The 24,595-nt window shown below is 49.6% G+C and overlaps 2 protein-coding genes and 1 long non-coding RNA gene across 27 annotated transcripts in view; 1 reads left to right on the plus strand and 2 right to left on the minus strand.

Moving 5' to 3' along the window:
• The window catches only part of LOC108175891 (serine/threonine-protein kinase MARK2), a 657,969-nt gene that overhangs the window by 540,438 nt on the left and 92,936 nt on the right, over window positions 1–24,595 (minus strand). The gene's annotated exons all lie outside the window — the stretch shown is intronic.
• Window positions 1–24,595, plus strand: part of SIPA1L1 (signal induced proliferation associated 1 like 1) — a 429,087-nt gene that overhangs the window by 393,237 nt on the left and 11,255 nt on the right. For 17 of the 20 annotated variants that reach the window (XM_051826282.2, XM_051826275.2, XM_051826274.2 and 14 more), the window contains 5 exons: window positions 772–834; window positions 1,270–1,388; window positions 5,939–6,381; window positions 19,483–19,722; window positions 20,412–20,577. In XM_051826282.2, coding sequence (XP_051682242.1) covers window positions 772–834; window positions 1,270–1,388; window positions 5,939–6,381; window positions 19,483–19,722; window positions 20,412–20,577 — 1,031 coding nt within the window. The remainder of the gene's footprint in view (window positions 1–771; window positions 835–1,269; window positions 1,389–5,938; window positions 6,382–19,482; window positions 19,723–20,411; window positions 20,578–24,595) is intronic. The other 3 variants (XM_051826288.2, XM_051826289.2, XM_070065189.1) reach the window with 1 other exon arrangement.
• Window positions 11,923–19,284, minus strand: LOC138847214 (uncharacterized). The gene is made up of 2 exons (XR_011384910.1): window positions 14,958–19,284; window positions 11,923–13,830 (listed from the first exon to the last, which is right to left on the minus strand). It is a non-coding gene; the product is annotated as an uncharacterized lncRNA (long non-coding RNA).

Consider the following 24,595-nt stretch of genomic DNA (forward strand, 5'->3'; position numbering starts at 1 on the left):
TGCTACAGATTTATTGAATTTTGAGTCTGTCTGCTGTTACCTAGACAAGGACAAAACAAATGATTTTGTGGGCCCTGTGCAGCCTGTGGGTCAGACATTCTCATCCCTGCTCCTGAGCCTGCCAGGGAAGCCTTGTTCACCAGAGTGGCAGATCCATGTGGTAACTTTGCTCCATTCAAAATCCAAGTCTTGAAGTACATTTTTTTTTCATGTTTGCTATCCCAGCACTCTAGAAGAGTAGCCAGCCTTCCTAATAGGCGGGTCCTGTCCCAGGAAAAACACTTAGGTGTTCATCACTCAACTCAGTGCACACTGTTGTGTGTGGAAAGGGCTGACCTTTCTACACCCAGATTGTAAGAACAAGTTTCTGTGATGGTTTATCACAGAATAAATGAGAATGTTTAGAAGGTTACTACTTGTTGGATAGGCCCGCCTGTCTTTGGGTATCAGGGTCTTACAGGCATAACCCAGTACCCAACTCACCGTGCAGACAGGAGTCCAGCTTTCTTGACCCCATGGATGTTTGTTTTCCTGCCTCTCTGCTTTGGGAGATGGTTGAGGGTCAGACTGAAGGAGTATGCTACCTTGTCCTCTGCCAGTTAGGGAGGAGCTGCAGAAGCCTGCAACTGTGGCTGTTAGCTTGGGTGCATTAGAGGATAAATGGCTTATCTCTGACTTTTGGAACCCCAGCTTGAATGCCCACTTGGAGTCCGAAAGGAAGCAATTGTTTTAAGTAAACTAGCTGCTGTGTGTCTTTTCTGTTGTGCTTAGCTTACAGTTATAGAGGACCTCAGGATTTCAATTCTTTTGTCCTCGAGCAGCATGAATACACAGGTAAAATATTTCCAAAGTGTCATGGTAAGTAACACGCGATTGCATCCATGCCTGTCTAGGTATTGCAGACCGAGCCAGGGTAGCCACACTGCGGTGAATGAATTTCCTAAGTTTAATGCATACATTCTAAACTGTCCCCCAAACCGAAAGTTGATTCCAAACTTTGCTGTGTTGTTCATGGCCCTTGGTTTGGTGGTACTTGGCTATGCTAATGTGTATGATGTGACACATTGTCACCAGCTGCAAGCTTTATCCATCAGCCACTTAAGTTTCTGACATGCTGTCTATGGTGTAGATTCTTAACAAGCTTACTGCTGACATTCAGAGTTGGCTGGCCGGTGAACTGAAAGATGCAGTGGCAAGCCATCTTCATTTGTTAACACGTGCCTGTATCTGTCTGTTGCCTGCGCCATAATGTCCTATGCTGTATTCCAGAGCCCACGTGCCATCTCCCGGCAGTGTCCAAGGTCCTGCCAGCTTTCCGAGAGAGCCCGAGTGGGAGATTAATGCGGCAGGATCCAGTGGTTCATTTGTCTCCAAACAAACAAGGGCATGTAAGTTAACCGTCAACTTACAAGACTAACAGAGTCTTAGCAGTCGGCTTTCCTTGTGATGTGTAAGTGGTCAGGCTGCGATGCTGTTTGTCCAGCCGGTCAGAGAGGAAGTCATCCTGGCAGAGGTTGGCCACAGGCTGCCAGGGCCCTGGAATTTCTGCTGCCGTGGCCCTGTGGTTGCTTTGAGATGAAGTTTAACTTCTCAGTGCTGTGCCCTTGTCCCTGCAAGTCTGGATGGGAGATCATGTCATTCACATACTCGTCCTGAAATGTTCGTGACAGAGATGTGCTAGGAGGGGATTTTATGTATTACACGGTTGCAAGCATGAAAGGTTGCAGCGTTAGCTTCCCTTACGGCTGCCCCTGCTGCTTCTCTGGCCTTCCACAGCTGCACACATCTCTGTCCTCTCACCATAGCGACACAGTTCCCTAGTGCTTACAGGTCCATCTGTGGCTTTCTGGCCCTGTCCGTAATTTCCCTGTTAGGTGGTAAAATGATGTGGACAGATTGGGCTAGGTAAAAACATGATATTAAAACTCAATTCACAGGCCGGCGCCGCGGCTCAGTAGGCTAATCCTCCGCCTTGTGGCGCCGGCACACGGGGTTATAGTCCTGGTTGGGGCGCCGGATTCTGTCCCGGTTGCCCCTCTTCCAGGCCAGCTCTCTGCTGTGGCCAGGGAGTGCAGTGGAGGATGGCCCAAGTGCTTGGACCCTGCACCTGCATGGGAGACCAGGAGAAGTACCTGGCTCCTGCCTTTGGATAAGCTGCGGTGGCCATTGCAGGGTGAACCAATGGCAAAATGGAAGACCTTTCTCTCTGTCTCTCTCTCTCACTGTCCACTCTGCCTGTCAAAAAAAAAAAAAAAAAAAAAACTCAATTCACGTTTTTACTTCTTAAAATGTGCCTCCTAGAAACTTTAAAATCACCTTTGTGGTTCACATTCTAGTTCTCTAGAAATCCCTTAATCATCTTACAGTCTCACTGCGTTTCAGTTCAGACCCACCATGGGTAAAGTACTTCCCTAATCAAGGTAAATGAAGGCCCTCTGGCACTGCTTGATAAGTTACTGAGAAAAACTAGAGCAACACCCATGAAGGAACTGGGGCAGAGAGTTTCCCAGTGAGCGCAAACTGCTGTGTCCCCTCCTGTCCTCCTGCCCACACCTCAGCCAGTGGAGAGTGTGCTCCTGCCTCCACCAAAAGCTACCCACATGTGTTCCTTGTCTGTTCTTGTCTTTAACAGGTATCTAGACTCCCTGCCTCCCTCTAGTTTAAAATATTATTTTATCCAAATATGGTAAAATCTTGTCTCTGGTAAACTCTGTAAAATGTTCTAAGCATCTAAACCTCTGTGTAGGAGAGCTCTACATACCATAATATGCACCCATGTGCAGGACACAATTTAGTGTGTCATGGCATATTCCCTGTGATGTGCCTTGAGCACCAGGATCTTACTCCAGGATATGTTACTGCACCCCACCCCCACCACTGCCAAAATTCTGTGTCCTTGAGCAGTCATCCCATCTAGTACTTAACAACCACCAGCCCACTGTCTGTCTCAATGGGTGTGCTGATCCTTCACATTTCATATGACACAAGTCATACAACTGCATGATGAAAATATTCCATTGTGTGGATAGGCCCCACTTTTTTTATCCACTCATCAATTGCCGAACATTTGAGTGTTGGGTTTTTTTTGTTTGTTTGTTTACTTTTTGACTAGTAAGAATGATACCCTTGGGGCCAGCGCTGTGGCATAGCAGGTTAAACCACCATCTGCAGCGCTGCTGGCATTCCATGTCTGCACTAGTTCGAGTCCTGGCTGTTCCACTTCTGATCCAGCTCTCTGCTAATGCACCTGGGAAAGCAGCAGAAGGTGGCCTGGGTGCTTGAGCCCCTGCACCTACTTGGGAGACCCAGAAGAAGCTCTTGGCTCCTGGCCTTGACTCACCTCACCTCTGGCCATTGCAGCCATTTGAGGAGTGAACCAGTGGATAGAAGATCTCTCTCTTCCTCTTTCAAATAAATAAATATTTTTTTAAAAGTATCATTTTTAAGACTTATTTATTTATTTGAAAGTCAGAGAGAGAAGGAGAGGCAGAGAAAGAGAGAGGTCTTCCATCTGCTGGTTCACTTCCCAATTTGTCACAACCGCCAGAGCTGTGCCAGTTTGAAGCCAGGAGCTTCCTCCAGGTCTCCCGCACAGGTGCAGGGGCCCAAGGACTTGGGCCATCCTCCACTGCCTTCCCAGGCCATAGCAGAGAGCTGGATCAGAAGTGGAGCAGCAGGGACTCGAACTGGTGCCCATATGGGATGCTGGCACTGCAGGCAGCTTTACCCACTATGCCACAGCACCAGCCCCAGAATGATACTCTTATAGTGGTATTCTTTCATTTCCCTTGGCTATATGAGGGCTCTTCAAAAAATTAATGGAAAATGCTTATTATGAAAAACTGTATTTCAGCTGGCGCCGTGGCTCAATAGGCTAATCCTCCGCCTTGCGGCGCCAGCACACCGGTTCTAGTCCCGGTCGGGGCGCCGGATTCTGTCCCGGTTGCCCCTCTTCCAGGCCAGCTCTCTGCTGTGGCCCGGGAGTGCAGTGGAGGATGGCCCAAGTAATTGAGCCCTACCCCATGGGAGATCAGGATAAGTACCTGGCTCCTGCCATCAGATCAGTGCGGTGCGCCGGCCGCAGCGTGCTGGCCACGGCGGCCACTGGAGGGTGAACCAACGGCAAAGGAAGACCTTTCTCTCTGTCTCTCTCTCTCTCTCTCACTCTCACTGTCCACTCTGCCTGTCAAAAAAATAAATAAATAAATAAATAAAGTATCTTGAAATTAAAAAAAAAAAAAAAGAAAAACTGTATTTCAAAAATTTTTTCAGGGGCCAGTACTGTGGCATAGTGGACTAAGCCTCTGCCGGCCATGCCAGCATCCCATATCAGCGCCAGTTCATGTCCTGACTGCTCCTCCTCTGATCACCTCTCTGCTTATGGTTTGGGAAAGCAGGGGAAGATGGCCCATGTCCTTGGGCCCCAGAAGAAGCTCCTGGCTTCAGATGGGTTCAGTTCTGGCTGTTGTGGCCTTTGGGGAGTAAAGCAGCAGATAGAAGACCTCTCTCTGTTTCTAACTCTACCTCTCAAAAAAAAAAAGTTTTTTCAAAATAAGTTTCAAAATAAGAGTATATTTTAATTCCATTTTCCACAAACTTAAAAAAAAAGATTTTCATTTATTTGAAAGGCAGAGTTAGAGATTTTTCTCTCTACTGGTTCACTCCCCCTAAATGGCCACAATAGCAGGGGCTGGGTCAGGCCAAAGCCAGGAACTTCTTCTGGGCCTCTCACATGGGTGCCAGGGCCCAAGCACTTGGGCCATCTTCCACTGCTTTCTCAGATGCATTAGCAGGGAGCTGGCTTGGAAATGGAGCAGCTGGGACTTGAACGGACACCTATACGGGATGCCAGCATTGTAGGCAGCAGCTCAATCCACTACGCCACAACACGAGCCCCTTCCACAACCTCGTCTTCCACATCAGGCCCTCCCACGTTTATACTCCACTCAACAACCTTCATTGCTGTCTGCCTTTTTGTCTGCAGCCACCCTGGTGTGTAGGAAGTGGTGCCTCGTTGTGCTTTAGCTTGTTTAGATGGTATGAGCATCTTTTCATGTGTCCATGGGCCAGCTGTACAGGTGCATCTTCTTTGGAGAAATGTCTAGTCAAATCTTTTGCCCATTTTTAAATTGGGCTACCCAAAACACAAAAGCTTTGAATTCTGATGAAGTCCAACTTACCTATTTTTTTTCCTTGTATTTCTTATGCTACTGGTGACACATCTGAAAAACAAGTGTATCATCCACAGTCCTGGAGCTTTCCATCTTTGTATTCTTGTAAGAGTTTTACAGGTTTAACTCTTACGTTGACATCTTCCATCCTCCTTGAGATTGTCTTCCTGTGTGATCGGGATTGAACTTCATTCTGTTTTTTGCACGTGGATTCTAGCTGTCCCGCCACCGACTGTAGAAATGACTGGTTTCCCCCACTGAGTAAGCCGGCGCCCCTGTGGAAGTGTTACCTCTCAACCCTCCTTGGACAGCCATCTCCTGAGTGGGTACCGGGGACTTAGTCTAAGATTCAGCCTTCTGTTTACTCTGTGTGGTGGGGCTTTTAGAATCCAGCCCTTTGGAAATAGTTCCTTTCTATTTTAAGACATAACTTTTAATGACAATGCAGATTTTTTCCTGATTAAAATAATCTCACATTAAATAAAAGTTAAAAAAAAATTGTAATATGAAGTAAAAAAAAAAATAGAAAAAAAATAATCTCAGTACTTTCGATGCTTCAGCATAAATCCAGTGTCAGAAAATGTATTCTAAAATAAAAATGTTTCCAGTGCGCTTCTGCCATGCCCGAGTCACTGTTTGCCGGGCACCTCCTGTCTCATGTGACCTGTCATTACTGAGACCTGACGCCTGCCGGACTCTGGCGGGACACCCAGCGCACAGTGGTTGCTGCTCCTCGCTCACATACACCCCTGCTGTTTCCCTCACAGTCGGACAGCCACTACTCGAGCCACTCCAGCAGCAACACCCTCTCCAGCAACGCGTCAAGTGCCCACAGCGATGAGAAGTGGTACGACGGGGACCGCACGGAGTCCGAACTCAACAGCTACAACTACCTGCAAGGCACCTCCGCCGACAGTGGCATCGACACCACTTCCTACGGCCCCAGCCATGGCAGCACCGTCTCCCTGGGGGCTGCCACGTCGTCACCTCGCGCAGGGCCAGGCAAGGAGAAAGTGGCACCGCTGTGGCACAGCTCCAGTGAGGTAATTTCCATGGCAGATCGGACGCTGGAGACAGAGAGCCCTGGCATGGACCGGAAAACGGAGTCCTCGCTGAGCCTGGACATCCACAGCAAGAGCCAGGCCGGCTCCAGCCCTCTGACCAGGGAGAACAGCACTTTCAGCATCAACGATGCCGCCTCCCACACCAGGTAAGTAAGTGCCCTGCACACAGCTGCCATGACGCCCAGCCTGGCCCCAGTCCAGTGTCCTGGCCCCATCACGTGCTTCGCTCCATGTGTAAAGAAAGGAGATTGTTCAAGTAGTACAGTCATTTTTGTATACTTAATGCCTTTGATTTGCCAGCAAAATACTTCAGCCCTATAATCCTAATTCTTTATTTTAAATGTTAGAACATTTTACAGATTTATTCTTTGTATGGTTGGAGTTGATGCATATTTTTTAACTTTCCTGACTACATACCAGAGTAGGTGCAGAACAGAGAAGTTTTGTGATTTTGGCTTTCAGGTAATGATAGAGAATATTATAGACTGGACTGGTTTTTGTTTTTTAACATTTATTTTACTTGAAAGTCAGAGTTATACACAGAGAGAGAGGGAGGCCTTCCATCTGCTGGTTCACTCCCCAGTTGGCCGCAGCTGCGCCAATCCGAAGCCAGGAGCCAGGAGCTGCTTCTGGGTCTCCCACGTGGGTGCAGGGGGCCAAGGACTTGAGCCCTCTTCTACTGCTTTCCCAGGCCATGGCAGAGAGTTGGATCAGAAGTGGAACAGTCTCAAATCAGCGCCCATATGGGATGCCGGCACCACAGGCAGTGGCTTTACTCGCTATGCCACAGCTCCAGTCCCTGAGACTGTCTTGAAGATACTTTTAAAAATCTTACCCATATCTTTAATATGAGAGGCAAAGGGAGAGAGAGCCGGGCTCTGTCCGCGCTAGGGACTGCAACCTGGAGCTGGGAACTCAGTGCAGATCTCCCACATGGGTGGCAGAAGCCCCATCATTCAGGCTGTCATGGCTGCCCCCCAGGGTCTGCACCAGCAGGAAGCTGGAGTCAGAAACCAGAGCTAGGGATGGAAACCGAGGCCCTTGAGTATGGGACACAGGGATCAGCCTGCTCCTGAAGTAGCTGCGAGGTCGAATGCCTGCCCCAGATCTTGACATATTTGTAAAAGACCCATAGAGCGTGGTGCCAGGGCTGAGCCCGTGTCTTGCACAGCCTTCCTGAGAACAGCACTTTCCTGATGTTTGTGTGGTAAATTTTTTTCGGTAATAGGCCCCTGACAGTGATGGGTTGAGGGTGGGAGGTGTCAAGCAGATGTAGCTAAAATTAGACACATCCCCATCCACCTTTCAAATCAGAAAATACACATTCCCCTATACGCTTGGATATCTTTCCACTAGGCAAAATAAACACTGTTCTTCATTTCCATGTATGACAAGATTCTTCCTTGTAGGGAGGAGGCGTCCTGTGCTGGCTCTTTAGGCCTCCTGATCTCTGCAGTGGTTTTACCTCTTGCTTCTCACGGTTGTCACTCATCCTCTCTGCTGCCTTCTGGGTCTCTTTTATTATTATGCCCCAAGAGAAAAGCCTGAGCTACGTTTGTTTTTTAAATGGGAATCCAGGCACATAATCTGCCCTTGAACCCGATGACCGTAATGAGAGGGAACCTCTGCTACTCGCTCTGGGTTTGCTTTGGGTCTGTAGTCTCACTGATAAGCTTGTTGAGCTCCCCTTCTTTTTAAAATTCCAGGCACCGCGGTACAAAGCACTTCTCAGGTTTTGTTTGCATTTGCCACTACCACAGTGTGGAGTCAGAAATGATTGTGGTAGGTCTGGAAACTCCATGGCTCATTTCCAAAATGAAACTGGAAAAGTAATCTGTGTTGTTGAGTGTCGGGCATCTTGTGACTGTTGCTCTTTGGAAAACAGAATGCTGGATTCAACTAGGACAAGGGAGGTGTTTGGGAAAGTGGAACAGAAAGCTGGGCATCAGATGCCTGATAATATAAACATCGAAAATCACACCAGACAGAACGATAGCCCGTGTTTAGACTGTGCGCTGATTTAGAATGCTTTTCAGAGCAGGTTTCTAGGATTAGCTTAACTCCCATTTCTTTGCTTTCCAATTCTCTGTTTTGAAAGGAGGACACTTTTTTTTTTTTTTTTTTTTTTTTAAGATTTTTATTTATTTGAGAGGTAGAGTTACAGACAGAGAGAGGGTGAGATAGAAAGGTCTTCCAGCCACTGGTTCACTCCTCAAATGGCTGCAACGGCTGGAGCCGGGATGATCCAAAGACAGGAGCCAGGAGCTTCTTTGGGATCTCCCGCTTGGGTGCAGGAGCCCAAGCACTTGGGCCATTTTGTGCTGCTTCCCCAGGCCATAGCAGAGCGCTGGATCAGGACATGATCCAGTGCCCCGATACCTGGGAAGGTTTTAAGCAGGCTGTCGCATCTGTGCATCTATCTCTAGTCCAGTCTGATGGCAGGACAGTAGGTTGTAGACATCTTGTCTCGCATGGCATCACTGTAGAGTAATGTTTGGAAAGAGCTGGGGCCCTGAAGCCAAAACATGGGGCCACTCTCACCGTCTGACAAATTCCAGGCCATCCACAAAGTCCCCTGGAAAGGAGGCACCTGGGTTTGCATTGTCCAGTGTGCTGACTGGAGCTGCCTGGAGGCCTCAGAGGATTACCTAAATCTTCTGCTTCACACAGGCCTTGCAGAATCATTGAACTTGTCACTTGGAAGTAACTCTTCTATTGAAAGTCACTTGGTGCAGGGAAGAGAAGAATGTGGGCTTTCAGGGAGGGTGGCAGGGCTTCCCCCCACCCCCATAGGTTTAGTCACCCTGGTTTGCAGATTCCTGCAAATGAAGATGCTTTGTGACTTGAGCGTGTTGATGTTGGCACAGCAAGCTGGATAATCAGAGCTTTCGCAGCCTTCCTCTTCTGGAGGCAAAGGGGACTTAGCACACGCCACATTGCGAGAGAAACTGAAATCACAGCAAATTAGAGTGTTTGTGTCCTCAGAAGACAGGAACGGCAATTAATGTGGAGATCTCTTGACAGTGCATAAAAAAGCTTGTACCTGGGACTCGGTGACAAAATCTAAATTACGGTGATTAAGTTCCCCGGCACATTTCTGGCTGGGCTCTGTTCCTACCCCTCAGTCCTCCAGTCTCCCTGTGGGTGATTGTGCGGGTTTTATGTAGCACTCATGAGAACCGCATTCGTGTGGGCTGGTAATTACAGAGGCTTGTTATGTTGAACATCATTAAGAGAAGCTATACATTCTGATAACTTTTTACAATTAAAAGAGTCTGTTAATTGTTCTAAAGGGTCACTCTCTAGAATGTATATGTATTTTCTATGACACTGGAAATTTGGAGATGAATTTTTTCCCAATGGCTTTTGGAAGAGATCTTAAAGTGATTTGTTTGTTCAGCATAAGAGAGGTGAAGATGGCTCTAATTTTAATACATTCTTCCCAACTGGATTTGTTTTCTCTTAGAGTTCTGGCCTTGACAGTACGCAGTGCCAGTTCATAGGGCAGCCAAGGGCCTGCTCCACAGCATCCGTGCTGTGGTCCAGCTGGCCACAGGTGTTTCTGACTGGGAACTGGATTTAAAACCACACATTATAAAGCTGAAAGCCCCTCCTCACTCAGGAACACTGACCTGACTTGTCCTGGCCCCCCTCATTAGCCAGCCATTCTGCTTTTCTCAGAACTTCCCTCCCTGACATCTCTCAGAGCCCTGAGGCCAGTCTGCACCCCAGTTTGAGGTCACATGCGCGTTTTCATTGCTGCCCACTCCAGGATTGCTCACCCAGTCTGCTCATCCTGAGCACCTTTGCCAGGCAAGTACCCCGTGATCATAGAAGGTGCTTGATAAATCATGCTTAATACTCCCATTTTGTGCCCGATGACTCAAGGCCCCTGCTAATAAACTGGACCATAAAGACCCTTCCATTGTCACCTCCTGACTCTTCCGGAAACCTGTTACATTTTGGTGCTCACTCTACAGGTGTGTTGGAGTTGCACAAAACTTGGTGTAGAGGTGTGGATAAAAGAGCATAAAGTCCTTGAGCAACACGAGTTTCTGGTAAAGTCGTTTCTTTATGCAGGCTGCAGCAAGGAAGAACTTCATAAGAGCTTGCTTGCACTTCTAGGTCAGGATCTGGGTTTGTGTCTGCCACTTCCGGCCCATGGGGAGACACTGGTTAAAGGCCTGGCAAAATGCCTGCCCGTGGCTGTCACTACAGCGCAGTTTCCCCACTCTGCTTTTGCTAGTTGACCTACTAAGTTCACCGTTTGTGCCTAAAAAGCTCTATTGAGAGTACAAGAGAAAAAGGGCTGCTCGTGTGTGGTTTACACTGACCCTCAAGGAGTGGCTTGGGCTGTGTGTGAGAGCTGGCGTGTTGAACCTGCATTCGCTGCTCTCTCCCTGTCATCCTTTGCATGTGAAAATTGTGCCCTGCTTAGAAATTACTCCGTTGTCCTGACCTGTGAGATTCCCTCTCTAAATCTCGGTCTACCTAGAATTCTCTGTAACTGCCTCTGCACTACATTTCTATGAAGGTGAACTATTATGGACTGACTCAGAACTTGAAAGCACAGCCTCTAAAATCGCAAAGGCAGAGCCTCTCCTGAAAGTTGTGGTCGGCTCCCTTTGCCTTGGCCTCGGTGTTGGGTGTGGATCATTTTCAGTGCTCCTGTTGCTCTGTGGCGGTGCACACGCTGGAGCTCAGGATGATGTTTTCCTGTGCTTTTGTAATTACAGAACTGCACATGAACTGACCCAAGCTATCTGGCCCTGTTCCTGCCAGCTTATGGGGAGGTTGGCTGTTTTATCCAGAACTTTAGTTGCTTTGGGTTACCTCAGAGACTGAAAAATGGGTCCACTGAGGGCGAAATTTGAAGTGTGTGTAGAGAAAATGAACCCTCTGTCAAGCCCTGAGTGCTTGCTCAGAGCTCACAAAGAGAGCATTGGCCACGGCTCAGTCCTGTGAAGCAACTCAGCCGTTCATCCGTTTGATGGAGTGAACACAGATCCTCCAGAGAGAGTTCAGATAGAGCAGCGGGTCCGTTGTTTCTCACATTTAAAGCATCCATCTAGGATGAGAATTTATGCAGCTACTTTATTTTTTTAGGAATGATTCCACAACTTTCCAGAGTAATTTCTGTGTGTAGCAAATCCCCCTGTTCAGCACTGTGTTCCATTCCTCTAGCTGCAACTTCAAGTAAATGATTAAGAGCTGAGTCTTTGCTAAACATGAAGACGGCTTCTGACATCTAAGAACTATGGGAAGATGTGCTTGGCTCCACTTGCCTTAACCTAATTGTTGAGTGTAGGTCCTTGCTCTAAGTCAGTCATTTTAGAAAAAGGAAGAAGAAAGAAACTATTATAGCCATCCACCTCCAGGCAAGTGAAGAGGGCAACTTTGGAAAAACAGATTTCTGTTGTGAAAGCCAGGTTCAAAGCTCAGTTCTACCTTTGACCAGCCATGTGGCATTTTGTCAATGATACCATTTCACCGAGCCTGTTTCTTATCTGTAATCTAATAATACCTGGTCCACCTACTAAATAGCTTCTTTTGTGTGTGAAAGGTTATCAAATGTATCACAGATTATAAATGGCCTTTTAAGAGGAAAGGTTTTGTATCATTTCCTTTTTATGCTCTCCTGTGTTAACACAGTTATCTTGTTACTTTTCCTTCAACAAGCATGAGCCTTTTATTTAAATATTTATTTATTTAAAAGAGTTAGAAAGAGGGAGAAATGGGAAGGGAAGAAGGGAGAGGGAGGGAGAGAGGGAGAGAGGCAGAGAGAGAGAGATTCTCCATCCACTGATTCACTCCCAGAATGGCCACAACAGCCAGGGCTGAACCAGGCCAAAGCCAGAAGCAAGGAGCTTCGTCTAGGTCTTCCACATGGTTGGCTGGGGCTCAAGCACTTGGACCAACCTATGCTTTTCCCAGGCCATTAGCAGTGAGTTAGGAAGAAGAGCAGCCAGGACACGAACCAGCACCCATATAGGAGGCTGGCGTTGTAGGCATTGGTTTTACTGGCTACACCACAGTGCTGGCCCCAAGCAGGAGTCTCCTAAAGCTCCTGTACCTGCCCCTGGTTGTGTTTCAACCTAAAGTTATATTTCTCTTCTCAAGCTTCTTGCTTTGTTGTTTATCCTTTTTAGATGCCACATTGGATGTGGTACTCTTCTCAGCTGTGCCCAGTGAAATGGTACATTCACGGGGCCAGTATTGTGGGCAGCAGCGTAAGCCCTGGCTCACAACACCAGCATGCATACCAGAACGCTGGTTCAAGTCCTAGCTGCTCCGCTTCTGACACAGCTTCCTGCAATGCACCTGGGAAGGCAGAGGAATACGGCCCAAGTACTTGGACCCCTGTCAGCCAGGTGAGAGACCAGGATGGAGTTCCTGGCTCCTGGCTTGGTCCAGCCCTGGCTGTTATAACCATTTGGGAAGTGAATTAGCAGATGGGAGATCGATCAGTCTCTCGTGTTCTCACTTTGTTGCTCAAATAAATCTTTAAAACTGATAATGTTCATAGGTACCTGGTTAGCTCCTTACTTAAATAGCTTAGCATTGCAGACTTAATGCAGCTTGTGGCCCACTGTTACCCCTGAGGCCTCTTCCGCATATGCCTGGGCACTGATTTCTCCATGCTATACAGGTCAGTGTACCCTCCCTTGTACTTACTCAACCCCTGCTTCCTATAGATGACAGTTTTTCCTTACTGTAGATTCCTGGGTGTCCCCTTTGCCAGCTTAGCCATCCCTACTTCACTTGTTTGTCCCCTCCGCCATCTTTGGGAATCAGTGTCTCTAGAAGCCCTCCTGATGGGCAGAGCCCAGCCCTGGATGCAGTACAGAGCTGATTAGTGCAGAGGGCGGCGGGAAGGGCCTTCCATGTGGCGCCGCGCCCGGAGACTTGGTATTTGTACAAGCCGTCACACAAACCCAGTCAGCTCCCTCCCCTTGGGATCGAGCCAGCATTCAGACTTTGCCCAGATTTTGCCCCAGCTGTGTGACACGAGACTAACTGCTGCTCCTTCTCCCAAAGCCACCCCTAGCAGGCCCGGCCGAAAATCCATCCCCAAGTGCTCCCATGGGCAGCCTGCAGGAGCACGGGCAGCGTTCACTTGGGAGGTGGCAGTGCAGAGGTTGAGCAGCACTTTCCCGGCACTCAGGACTCTGACGGGCGGCACTCAGGCTCCGTTTCTTGGGAACATTGGGTCAGCATGAGACATCTGCATGGATTGAGGAGGTGCCTCCGATACCCTGGAGCCTCTTGTCCTCCTTTGATGTGAGGCACTGGGTGTCTCTGACTTGCTGATCATGTCCTGGAGGAACCCTTCAGAATCCCAAGGTGGACCCATCCTTTAGGAAGGGGGAAGTGCCCTAGAATTGATGTAAAGCCTGAAATTAGTGGTCTTTTCATGTGGAATCCAGGGACTCCCTGGCAGATTCTTAGTGGCTCCAGCGTAGCCATGCTTACAGGTAAACACGCGCTCTGTACGCTGAGGACAGTCACTTCCGAGTATAGCCACCACTCTTCTTTTCCTCCTTGTTACCGGCTCATTAATGTCCTGCAGTTCTTACGAAGAGATCTCACTTGCCCTGGGTAAAACAGAATGGCAGCACATTGAATTAACACAAAGTCTCCGTGATCGCGAGACAGCCCTGTCACACAGTCGCTCTTAAAAAGTGTGACGTTGGCCGGCGCCGCGGCTCACTAGGCTAATCCTCCGCCTAGCGGCGCCGGCACACTGGGTTCTAGTCCCGGTTGGGGCACCGGATTCTGTCCCAGTTGCCCCTCTTCCAGGCCAGCTCTCTGCTGTGGCCCGGGAGTGCAGTGGAGGATGGCCCAGGTGCTTGGGCCCTGCACCCAATGGGAGACCAGGAAAAGCACCTGGCTCCTGGCTCCTGCCATCGGATCAGCGCGGTGCGCCGGCCGCAGCGTGCCGGCCGCGGCGGCCATTGGAGGGTGAACCAACGGCAAAGGAAGACCTTTCTCTCTGTCTCTCTCTCTCACTGTCCACTCTGCCTGTTAAAAAAAAATAATAATTAAAAAAAAAAAAAAAAAAAAGTGTGACACTGTCAGCACTGCAGTGAAACCCACTTCAGAGATGCTGGGGCCCAAGGCCAGCAAGCGAGGTACAGCTGGCCCAAGCATGGCGTCGCAGAGGCAGGAGGAGATGGACCATTGCTGAATGGGAAGAGTTGAGGGGCAAATGCAGTCATGTTTGAGCACCCGGAAACACCAGAATCCTCCAGAAGTTTGTTAGCTTATTGCTGTGGGGCCAGGGACTCTGCGTGTGCATGCAGCCCTGAAGATGGCCACAGGCCAGGGCTTGAAAGCACGGCCCCTCCGGCTTCACTTTTCCTGTTCTGGACAAACGTCAAGTTGAGTTTTGACCAAGTCACAGCACTTGAATAATCCAGCTGGATCCAAGCTGCAGTTCCCAGGGGTGTGCAGAGTTGGGGGGACATTGTGCTGGATCTCCCAGGCTCCACCCCAACTCATGAACATCTCTGGGATTAGGACAGGGACTGTGCTATTTACAGGAGCCCCGAGTGATGCTCTCCTGCCCACTGAACACCCCCTTACTTTGTGTACATTGACAAAGACGTACCAGTGAAAGCTTTGAATCTGTGTGTACCTTTGTTCCCCAATCTAAGCGATTGCTAAGTAGAGCTGTCTTGATTATGATCAGTAAACAGTTGTGTGTGCTGGTTTTTCATACCTGGAAGCTGGTGTCAGCCATTGTGCTCTTAGACAAAACCAGGAATCAAGGTCAGTGGTCTTACTGAAGCAGTCATCCTTTAAAGAAAACACTTGTAAATAGAAGCATAAATTTAATAATTTCTAGCATTACAAATCAACATCTAGTTTGAGGGGCTGACATTGGGACATACCAGATAAAGCCACAGCCTGCCGTGCCAGCATCTCCTGTGGGTGCCAGTTCATGTCCTGGATGCCCCACTTCCAATCCAGCTGCCTGCTAATTGCCTGGGAAACAGTGGAAGTTGGCCCAAGTGCTTGATTGGAAGTGTGGAGCCCATATGGGATGCTGGCTTCCCAGGCAGCAGCTTAACCCGCTACATCACAATGCTGCCCCCTTGATGGTTTCTTTCATCAAGAATTGAGTGCCTCCAGTTGCCAGACTATCCTGAACTTAGGGAACAAAGTAGAGACCCAAACGAAACATTGTCCATCCTCGCAGAGCTTACATTTAAATAGGGGAGACAGACCATCAGCAAAGAAAAGATTGAATTCATACAAGTCGAACATACCTAATCTGAAATTCCAAAATACTCGAAAAATTTCATATCTGACATGTTGCCACAAGTGGAAAATTCTGTACCATGAAATTTCTATTTCATGTGAAAATTATAAAAGATACTGTGTCAGTACAAAGAAATGATACACTGAGATGATAGATATGTCACGGAACCCTGATCTGATGATTAAGCATTGTATACATGTGTGGAAATGTCACACTGTACCCCATGAATGTGTACCATGAAAAGTATAAATATTTTGTGTAAAATTACCTTGGAGCTATGTGTACGAAGTATTATATGAAACAACAAGGTTTCATGTTTGGTTTGGAATGATATCCCTAATGTATGTGCAGACACTCCAAAACCCAGAAACAGACAAAATCCAACACACTTCTGATCCCAAGCAGTTCAAATAAGGGAATCCCAGCTTGTAGCAGGCTACATAGTGACAGATGCCAAGAGAAATACTGTGTTTGACAAATATTTTAGTGGGAGTCTTGTGTTTCTGGCATTTTTGGCTCTATCAATGCTGGCCTTTACAGGTGCTTACTGGAGATGCCTCCCCAGGAGATAGTGGGCGTGGTTAAGTTCCCAGTCATAGAAAGCACCCCAAAAGCTGTACGGACCGTGCGTGCTGCTCTCTCCCTCAACGCTTCTGAGCCTCTTCTTTGATGTTCCCTTTTGTGCAGTACATCAGGGTAAAGCCAGCAGGTTATTTTGGAGAACGTGGAGGAATGCTGTGGAGGTGAATGCACTCTGCAGTCTACTTTGTCTTCTGGCGAGTTGTTTTTATTTTAACCAAGCATTTAGTCTCTGAAAGGTCCAGGGTGTTAGAACAAGTCTAATTACTTTTTATTATGTTTTGTGGAATTTGAGCCCAGTTCCTCTTCCTTAGTTAGAAAAATACAGGCAATAGTACTCCTTGGTCTCAAATGAGGTGACCCAGTGGGTGTGGCCAGCCCTCCAGGTTGTCTCTCTCTCCAGACAGAGGTCCCGGGGCTAACCCAGCTTTGTGTTGGCCATTGACTGTTTGGCAAGCATGTTTGAATTGACAGATGACACTCATACAGAAAAGGGCACATGTCATAAATGTATGTGTGGGAGAATTTTCACAAAGTAAGTGTGCCAACGTAATCACTATTCAGATCAAAAACCAGAACACTGACAGCATCCAGACACCTACCCCCATGCCTTCCCTGGGCATACACTCCTTGTCCCCATGGCAAACACAGTCCGGAATCCTAAACACGTGGGCTCATTTTGCCTATTTTTGGACTTTATATAAATGGGGTAATAACATGATTTACTGTGTGTCTTGTATCTTTATGGTTTACCCATGTGCTGCAAGTACCATTATTTCCATTGCTATATTATATTTATATTGTAGAACATCCTGTAACTAATGTATCTGTTGATGAATATTTACATGGTTTCCAGTTTGGAGGTGTACCAAATCCTTATACATGTACTTTGCTAAACATGTATCTATATATATACATTTCTTTTGTGTTTCTAGCAACATTAATGCCATGTCATAAGATACACAGGTACATTCGTTCAGCCTCCACAGAGGCCGTGAACCAGGTGGCTGACGTGCGAGCCAACGACACTTGCACCTGCAGTCTGAGCAGTCCAGCTGCTCCACATCCTTTCTGGCATTCGCTGTTGTAGATCTGTTATTGTAGCCATGCTGGTGGGCATACAGTGGTCCCTTACTGTGGTTTTAATTTGCATTTTCCTGGTAACTGATGATGCTGGACATGTTTATTGGCCTTTTAGATTACTTCTTTTGTGGAATTCCTTTTCAAGTCTTGACCCGTTTTTCTGCCGGGATTCCGCCTTGTTGGTTTGTAGGAGTTGGTTACCTGCTCTGGATGTATGTTTTGCATGCAGTCTCGCTGAACAGAAGTTCTTTATGTTGCTGGGCCTCGGTCCTTTCACTTGGGGTCCTATTGCAGAAAGCTCCTCCCCAGGATCCAAGGTCTTAGACTCACATTTAAATATACTGTCTCGAAGTGATTTTTTTTAATGTTTATTTTTAATTTTCATTTTACTTGAAAACCCCTGCCACACACACACAGATCTTATTTCTACTGATTGACTCCCCAGACAACCACAACAGCTGGGGCTGGGCCATGCCAAAGGCTGGAGCCCAAAACTCAGCTTAGGTCTCCCATGTGGGTGGCAGAGGCCCAAGTGCTTGAGCCATCACCTGCTGCCTCCCAGGATGTACCTTATCAGGAAGCTGGAATTGGAAGCAGAGCTGAGACTCGACTCCGAGCACTCCAGCATGGGACATTGGCATTCCACGCAGCATCTTAACCCCGCGTCTAACGCCCTCCCCTAAGTGATTTGGTGTAGAGTGTGAAGGGAAGTCAAGATTATCTTTAGACCATTAGGTGGTTTGCTTTTGCTGAGTTTTAAAATTAACTGTTTAGTATTAGTTGCAGATAAAGACAATGGGGACTTTCCATGTTTCCCCTCCCTCCCCACCCCATCGTTGCTTTATCCATCATTGCTGAGGAAGTGACCCCAGTACTGTGCTCAGGGCAGGAACTCTGCTTTTTGGCAAGTGAAGATGTGTTAAGTAGAGCTTTGGGACCACAGTCTGTTATGAAACCTCAAGGAGCTGAGAACCCACTGTAGCAACAGTCGGCTGTGTCTACTGCCATCCTGAACTGGAGAATCCAGTGGCACGCAAATGGTTTGAACGTAGGGCCCGTGAGCCAGGGGACTTCACCCACACAGTCCTCTCCGTCAGCGCTTAGTGTAGACTCACTGCCGTTTTGAAAGTTCTGCATTTTTCAGTTTTGAAATTCCTATGTGTTGGACTCCTTTAGTCCTGAAGATTTTAGTTTTGTGATCGTTAGTCAGCATTCAAAATGTTGATACCAAGAAGCTTTTTAGAGCCAGTATTAAAGCCAGACGCCATGGGCACAAGAACTCAGTGTGCCCGGTCGAGGGGAGGGCATCTGGTGTGGGCGAGACTCCACCCGGGACACCTGCATCCCATATCAGAGTGCCTGGGTTCCATCCCAGCTCTGTTCACCTTCTCTGCTTCCTGCTAATGTGCAGCCTGGGAAGCAGCAGGTGATGGCCCAAGTAATTCAGTACCTGTCACCCCACAGTGGCCCTACTATGGCTGTTGTGGGCATAGGGAGAGTGAACCAGCAGATGGGCGATCTCTTCTCTTGCTCACTCTCTGCCTTTCAAATATTAAAAGTGAAATTACAGGGGAAAGAGTGGCCCTCTGACTGTGGATGTGAGTCTGTGGAGAGCTGTGTCCTATTGCTCTCCTTCTCGCCTCCACTTGGCGTCACCACACCCCAGTGGAGGAGGGCGAGGCCTATGGAGGGTGACTCTTCCGTGGCTCACCCCTCCAAACTTCACTGTGCCCAACCCCTGCCATGCCAGGGTGTTTGACACACTCAGAGGCCAGCACTGGTTCATATCCCAGCTGCTCCAGGTGAATCCAGCTCCCTCGTAATGGCCTGGGAAGGCAGTGGAGGATGGCCCAAGTCCTGGGGCCCCTGCACCCATGTGTGAGACCTTGACGAAGCTTCTGGCTCCTGGCAGTGGTCTGGCGCAGCCGTGGCCATTGGCGCCATCTGGGGAGTGAGCCAGTGGATGAAATATCTCTCTCTCTCTCTCTCTCTCTCTCCGTCTCTCCGTCTCTCCGTCTCTCCTCTCTCTGTAACTCTTTCAAAATAAATCTTTGGGGAAAAAAAGAAGAATAAAGTGCCCCAGAGAGCATAACAGTTTTTACTTAAAACGTAGACTCAGCCCCAGCAACCATGACCTTGAGCAGACATTTCAACCATAGTGAGAATGCAAGGAAGGCCAGCCCCAGTACAATTTAATGAAAAATTTCATCGTTCTTTAACCGGCCAATCCCAGATCATGCTTTCCTCACTGACGTGCAGACCCTCAGGTGCTCCCCTCCCCCACCTTGGCTCATCTTGTCTGTGTCCCGCTTCTGCGCAGTACCATGAGCTCCCGGCACTCTGCCAGCCCTGTCGTCTTCAGCAGTGCCAGAAGTTCCCCCAAGGAAGAGCTGCATCCTGCCACCGCCCCCCAGCTCGCGCCCTCCTTCTCCTCATCTTCCTCCTCCTCGTCCGGTCCCAGGACTTTCTACCCCCGCCAGGGCGCCACGAGCAAGTACTTGATTGGATGGAAAAAGCCCGAAGGAACCATAAACTCCGTGGGATTTATGGACACAAGAAAGTAAGAGTCCTCTCGCGTGACCGAGGCCAGGAAGCCTGGGGTGGCAACTGACCACAGGGGAGACCCAGCTGGGGTGGGAGGCGCTGGCTTGGTGGAGGAATTATTTTTATATCCTGTATTATTTATCTGCCTCATTGTATCCTATGAAAACACCATGCATGGATTTCACAAAAATATTCCAGAGTTTACCTTTAATTCTGTTTTTCCATAAACTTTTTGAGATCCCCTCACAGAATGGAAAGCATTTAGTTAGAATCTTGAATCTCCTCGGAAAGAGCAGGTCCCAGGCCACACCGGGACCCGCTGTGTTGGCTTCCTGTCTGTCACTGCCTTCCGACGAATTCTCAGGTGGGCCAGTAGGGCCAGAGAGAACCTTAGAGAGTGAGCCAGTACCCCTGAGAGCAAAGGCTTGAGTTTGTAAACCAGGTGGCAAAGCAGAAACTTCAGTCATTTGTGTTTTGCTTTTGTCTGTGTAGTTTGCTTTGGGATTGCGACTCTGCAGTCCTTCCCCAAGCTTACTGCTCCCGCTGGCCTGGAGCTGACGGTGTCCATGAAAGGGGTTGCTCGTCGGATTTGACCCTGTGTTTCCCATTGGCCCGAGGCGATGCCGAGGGCGTCCACAGAAGTAACGCTCTGCTTCTCTCCTCTGATGTTTCTCCGGTCCCTTGACTTCTGCCATCTCTTCGCAGGCGTCATCAGAGTGACGGCAACGACATGGCCCCCGCCAGGCTGCGGGCATCCACCAGGGACCTCCGTGCATCCCCCAAGCCACCCTCCAAGTCCACCATCGAGGAGGACCTCAAGAAGCTGATCGACCTGGAGAGCCCGACTGCTGACTCGCAGAAGAACTTCAAGGTACGGCCCAGAGCTGGCGGGCCCGCAGGCCCACCTTGCGCGAGGGTTGGCCGCTGGCTTCCCCTCCCAGGGGTTAGCTCACAGTGCTAACAGTGCTCTGCCCCTCCGGCCCCATCTCTTCCCCCCGGCTCCTGTCCAGCCCCACAGTTGTTTCTTCTCCCCGCGGGTCCCAGGCCAAGCACACAATTTCCTGGACATCCCTGGCATGATGCTGCTTCTCGGAACGCTGCAGACACACTATGGCTCCCGCCATGCCTAGGGGCTTTAGTGCTCTCTGACCACGGGGTTGCCGTCCTGTCTCAGGTTCTGCCCCCTTTGCCTGCTGCACTCTGACCTGGCCTCTGCTCCTCCACCACACACAGCAGCCGTCTGCAGGGTGGACGGCCTGCTCTGTCCGCTCCTTCATCAGGGGTTCCGCGGCGTCTTCACTCTGCAAAGCTGCCTGCTTTGGGCTCAGTGCAGGCTGTTACTGCCTCTGCATTTCTGTTTGTGTCAGTGGCCAGGCCTTGGAGTGCTCATGGGGAAAGGCTGCTCCCCGTCCAGCAGGAGGACCTTGCAGCTGGCTGCGCAGCCTCGGGCTCCCAGGACCCGAGCTGGGCCTGGACGTGTTGCGTTCCGAGCAGAAGGTGTTTCTGTCCGCGGTGTGCCGGGCAGCCCGAGAAAGGACGCCCGCCCCTGCGGAGGGCATGGCAGTCACCTTTGAAGTTTTCTGTTGTCTGTGTTCCAAGTTCCATGGTTTGTGGTCTGTAGAGATGGCCAAAGCTTTAGGACTTTGAGAATGGATTGAAAGGTGGAAGCTAGAATACTTCCTCACTGTTTCACCGGCTCCGCACTGTGCCGGAGGAGGCGTGCTGGGCGGCAGAGCTGCGTGCTCGCCCCGCCTTCAGCCTCGCTCTCCGTGCAGGTGTCTGTGTGCCCTCCCCCCCCACCCCGGGGAGGGGGGCATCTGGTGTGCCTCCCAAACTTCACAGCGTACCCAGGGACCACCCTGGAGTCATGCTGAAAAATGAAGGCTTGAAAAGCTCGGTCCATCGTCTTACTAAACCATTCGCTGCACACGGCTGCTCTCGGGGCTGGGATTTCTGTTTCCTAAGCCAGCACTTAGCAGTTCTGACTCATCATCCAGGCACACATGGTTTCCTTAGCAACCTTGCAAAAGATAGTGCTTGAAACTTCTTCACCCACCAAAACCCAAAGAGGCATATTAAAATTTTTAAGTACCAGTTTCAAAATAAAAATTACCTCAGATTTTTTTCCTTTGAGGTTGGAGAAAACTAAAACCTGCCCTTTTGAAAGGAATCTTTCCTCCGATTCCTAGTTTCACATTTTTGGCAGTGGGCAAGTGCAAAGCACTCGTTCTTCAGATTTCCTCACGCAGTGGAAATAGTAGTAGGCAATGTCTGTTTTGCCCTTACTCCAGGTCGTGGCTTGTTTTCCAATGGGAACCACTGTAACTTTCCTCCAGAGACGGGTGCACTTTGTCGTGACTCTGCCAGTACGAGACCCTCTGCAAAGACAGTGTTGGTGCTGAGGGCGCAGGACTGGGAATCGCTCCGGCGTCTTTCTCCAGTCCTGTCCCTTCCGAGCCGGTTTGGTTTCAGATGAGGGCAGTGAAGCAAGTCCACACATCTTCTTGGAGTCACCATCTGAGTGGCTGTGGCTCCGCTGTGTCAGAGGCCAGCGTGCCCTCGAGGAGACTTCCAGGCCACCCCTGGCTTAAGGCTCCAATCAGCACGCCAGGCTTCAGGGTTCTAGGAGTGGCCAGCTGTGGGCCGTGCCAGCTGGAGCCAGGTCGGCTTTGTTGGTGAGCCAGCATTCATATCAGTGGCAGGGGGGCAGTCCCAGGCCCATCTGCCAGCAGAGCGGGCTGCCTGTGTAGGACATGGCGGCGCTCCCACCTGGAGAGTAGCCACAGGGCCCACATGGTCCCAGGCATGCAGCTTGGGAGACGCCGAGCCTGGCGAGCGGGCACATGGTAGGGTGAGCTGTTAGTCCTGCTTTCTAGCCAGTGCTCTTGGGTGTAGACCAGACAAAAGTCTCCTTGGGCTCCTGCTTCCCATGAGTGACACCTGTCACTCACAGCGAGGGGAACAGCCCAGAGGAAGAGGAGGCCAGGAGAATGACGTCAAGCAAAATGCCACCCCTGCAGGCCCCACTTCTCAGCTGTGAAATACACATATATAATTTCAGGGTTTTTTTTGCACCTTACAAGCTTATCTTTTATCCTTTTCTACCACTTTTTGAAGTCCCTTCATTAGAAGACCAGAGTAGAAGAGTGAGGCTCTGGAGTGCTCCCACATCCCTGCCTTTTTAAAACAAGTGGAACTGAGAAGGCAGAGTTTCTCCAAGGGGAATTGTGTGGCTCCTGGGTCCCACCTGAGCCTCTCTCCCAGCAGTGGTGCTGTAAGGAACTCGCAAGGCTCCTTGGAACACAACTGGGAGGCCCTTCCCCACCGGGATGCTCTCTGAACTCCCTGTGGTCCTTCCAGGGGCTGGCAGCAGTGGGCCGCTGCCCAGAGCAGTCCTGTGTGCCACCTGCAGGGCAGGCAGGGGGCGTTCTCATGAACCAAACAGGTGTGCACACTTCCTCCCCGCAGTGCAGCCATTACAACTTCTAACCCTACACGCCGCTCAGAGGGACCTCTTCATAGCTTTAAAAAATATTTATTTGAAAGTGTGGGGGATGTGGGAGGGAGGAGGAGAGTGAGGGAGAGAGAGAGAGTGAGTGAGAGAGCACTTCCACTTGTTGATTCACTCCCCCAAATGGCCACAACAGCCAGATCGGGCCAGGCCACCGCCAGGAGCCCAGAATTCCATCTGGGTGTCCCACGTGGGCAGCAGGATTGTAAGTAATTAGGCCATTATCTGCTGCATGCCAGGCGCGTTGGCAGGAAGCTGCATTGGGAAGAGAGTAATGAGGGCTTGAACTGACACTCCCATGTGATCGCCAGCATCACAGGCAGCCACTTCAGCTTTTGCAGCACCATGCCAAGCCCCAACCTACTTACTGCCTGAAATGTATTATGTTTCCCAAAGAGGCTGGCAGTAGAACTGGTAGAGTGTGTCTCCCCTATAAAGCCTCAGTGGAGAAGGAATGCCACTGGGAAAAACCAGAGGTGAGATCTTAGACTTGGCCTGCGATAGTCCTAGAACCTGGCAGGTAAAGGAGAGATGAACTGGTTTGATCTTAAACACTGGAGCCAGGAATTTAACATCTCTCAAGGCCACTCTTACAAGTGAGAAAGGAAGTCATCATTTCCATACCAGCTCTCCTTCACAAAGCTTTTATCACGGAAGCTTAATTTTCTTTCTTTATTGATTTGAAAGGCTACAGAGAGAGAGAGATTCCATCTGCTGGTTCACTCCCCAGATGACCACAACAGTCAGGTCCAGGCTAGGTCAAAGCCAGGGGCCCCATTCCGATCTCCCACATGGGTGGCAGCGTACTTGGGCCATTATCTGTTACCTTCCCAGGTGCATTAACAGGGAGCTAGATCAGAAACAGAGAAGCCAGGGCTCAACCCGGTGCTCCGATATAGGATACCAGTGTTGCAGGCCATGGCTTAACCCACTTCACCACAACGCTGGGCCCACAGAAACTTTATTTTCTTTTTTATTTTTATTTATTTATTTTTTTTGACAGGCAGAGTGGACAGTGAGAGAGAGAGAGAGACAGAGAGAAAGGTCTTCCTTTGCTGTTGGTTCACCCTCCAATGGCCGCCGTGGCTGGCGCGCTGCAGCCGGCGCAGCCCGCTGATCTGATGGCAGGAGCCAGGTGCTTCTCCTGGTCTCCCATGGGGTGCAGGGCCCAAGCACTTGGGCCATCCTCCGCTGCACTCCCGGGCCACAGCAGAGAGCTGGCCTGGAAGAGGGGCAACCTGGACAGAATCCAGCGCCCCGACCGGGACTAGAACCCGGTGTGCCAGCGCCACAGGCGGAGGATTAGCCTAGTGAGCCGTGGCGCCAGCTATTTTCTAAGCAAGGACATAAATATCTTGAATGCATCAGGAATTTTTGT

Source organism: Oryctolagus cuniculus, chromosome 20 (assembly GCF_964237555.1).
Source record: "Oryctolagus cuniculus chromosome 20, mOryCun1.1, whole genome shotgun sequence".
NCBI classification, from domain to species: Eukaryota; Metazoa; Chordata; class Mammalia; order Lagomorpha; family Leporidae; genus Oryctolagus; species Oryctolagus cuniculus.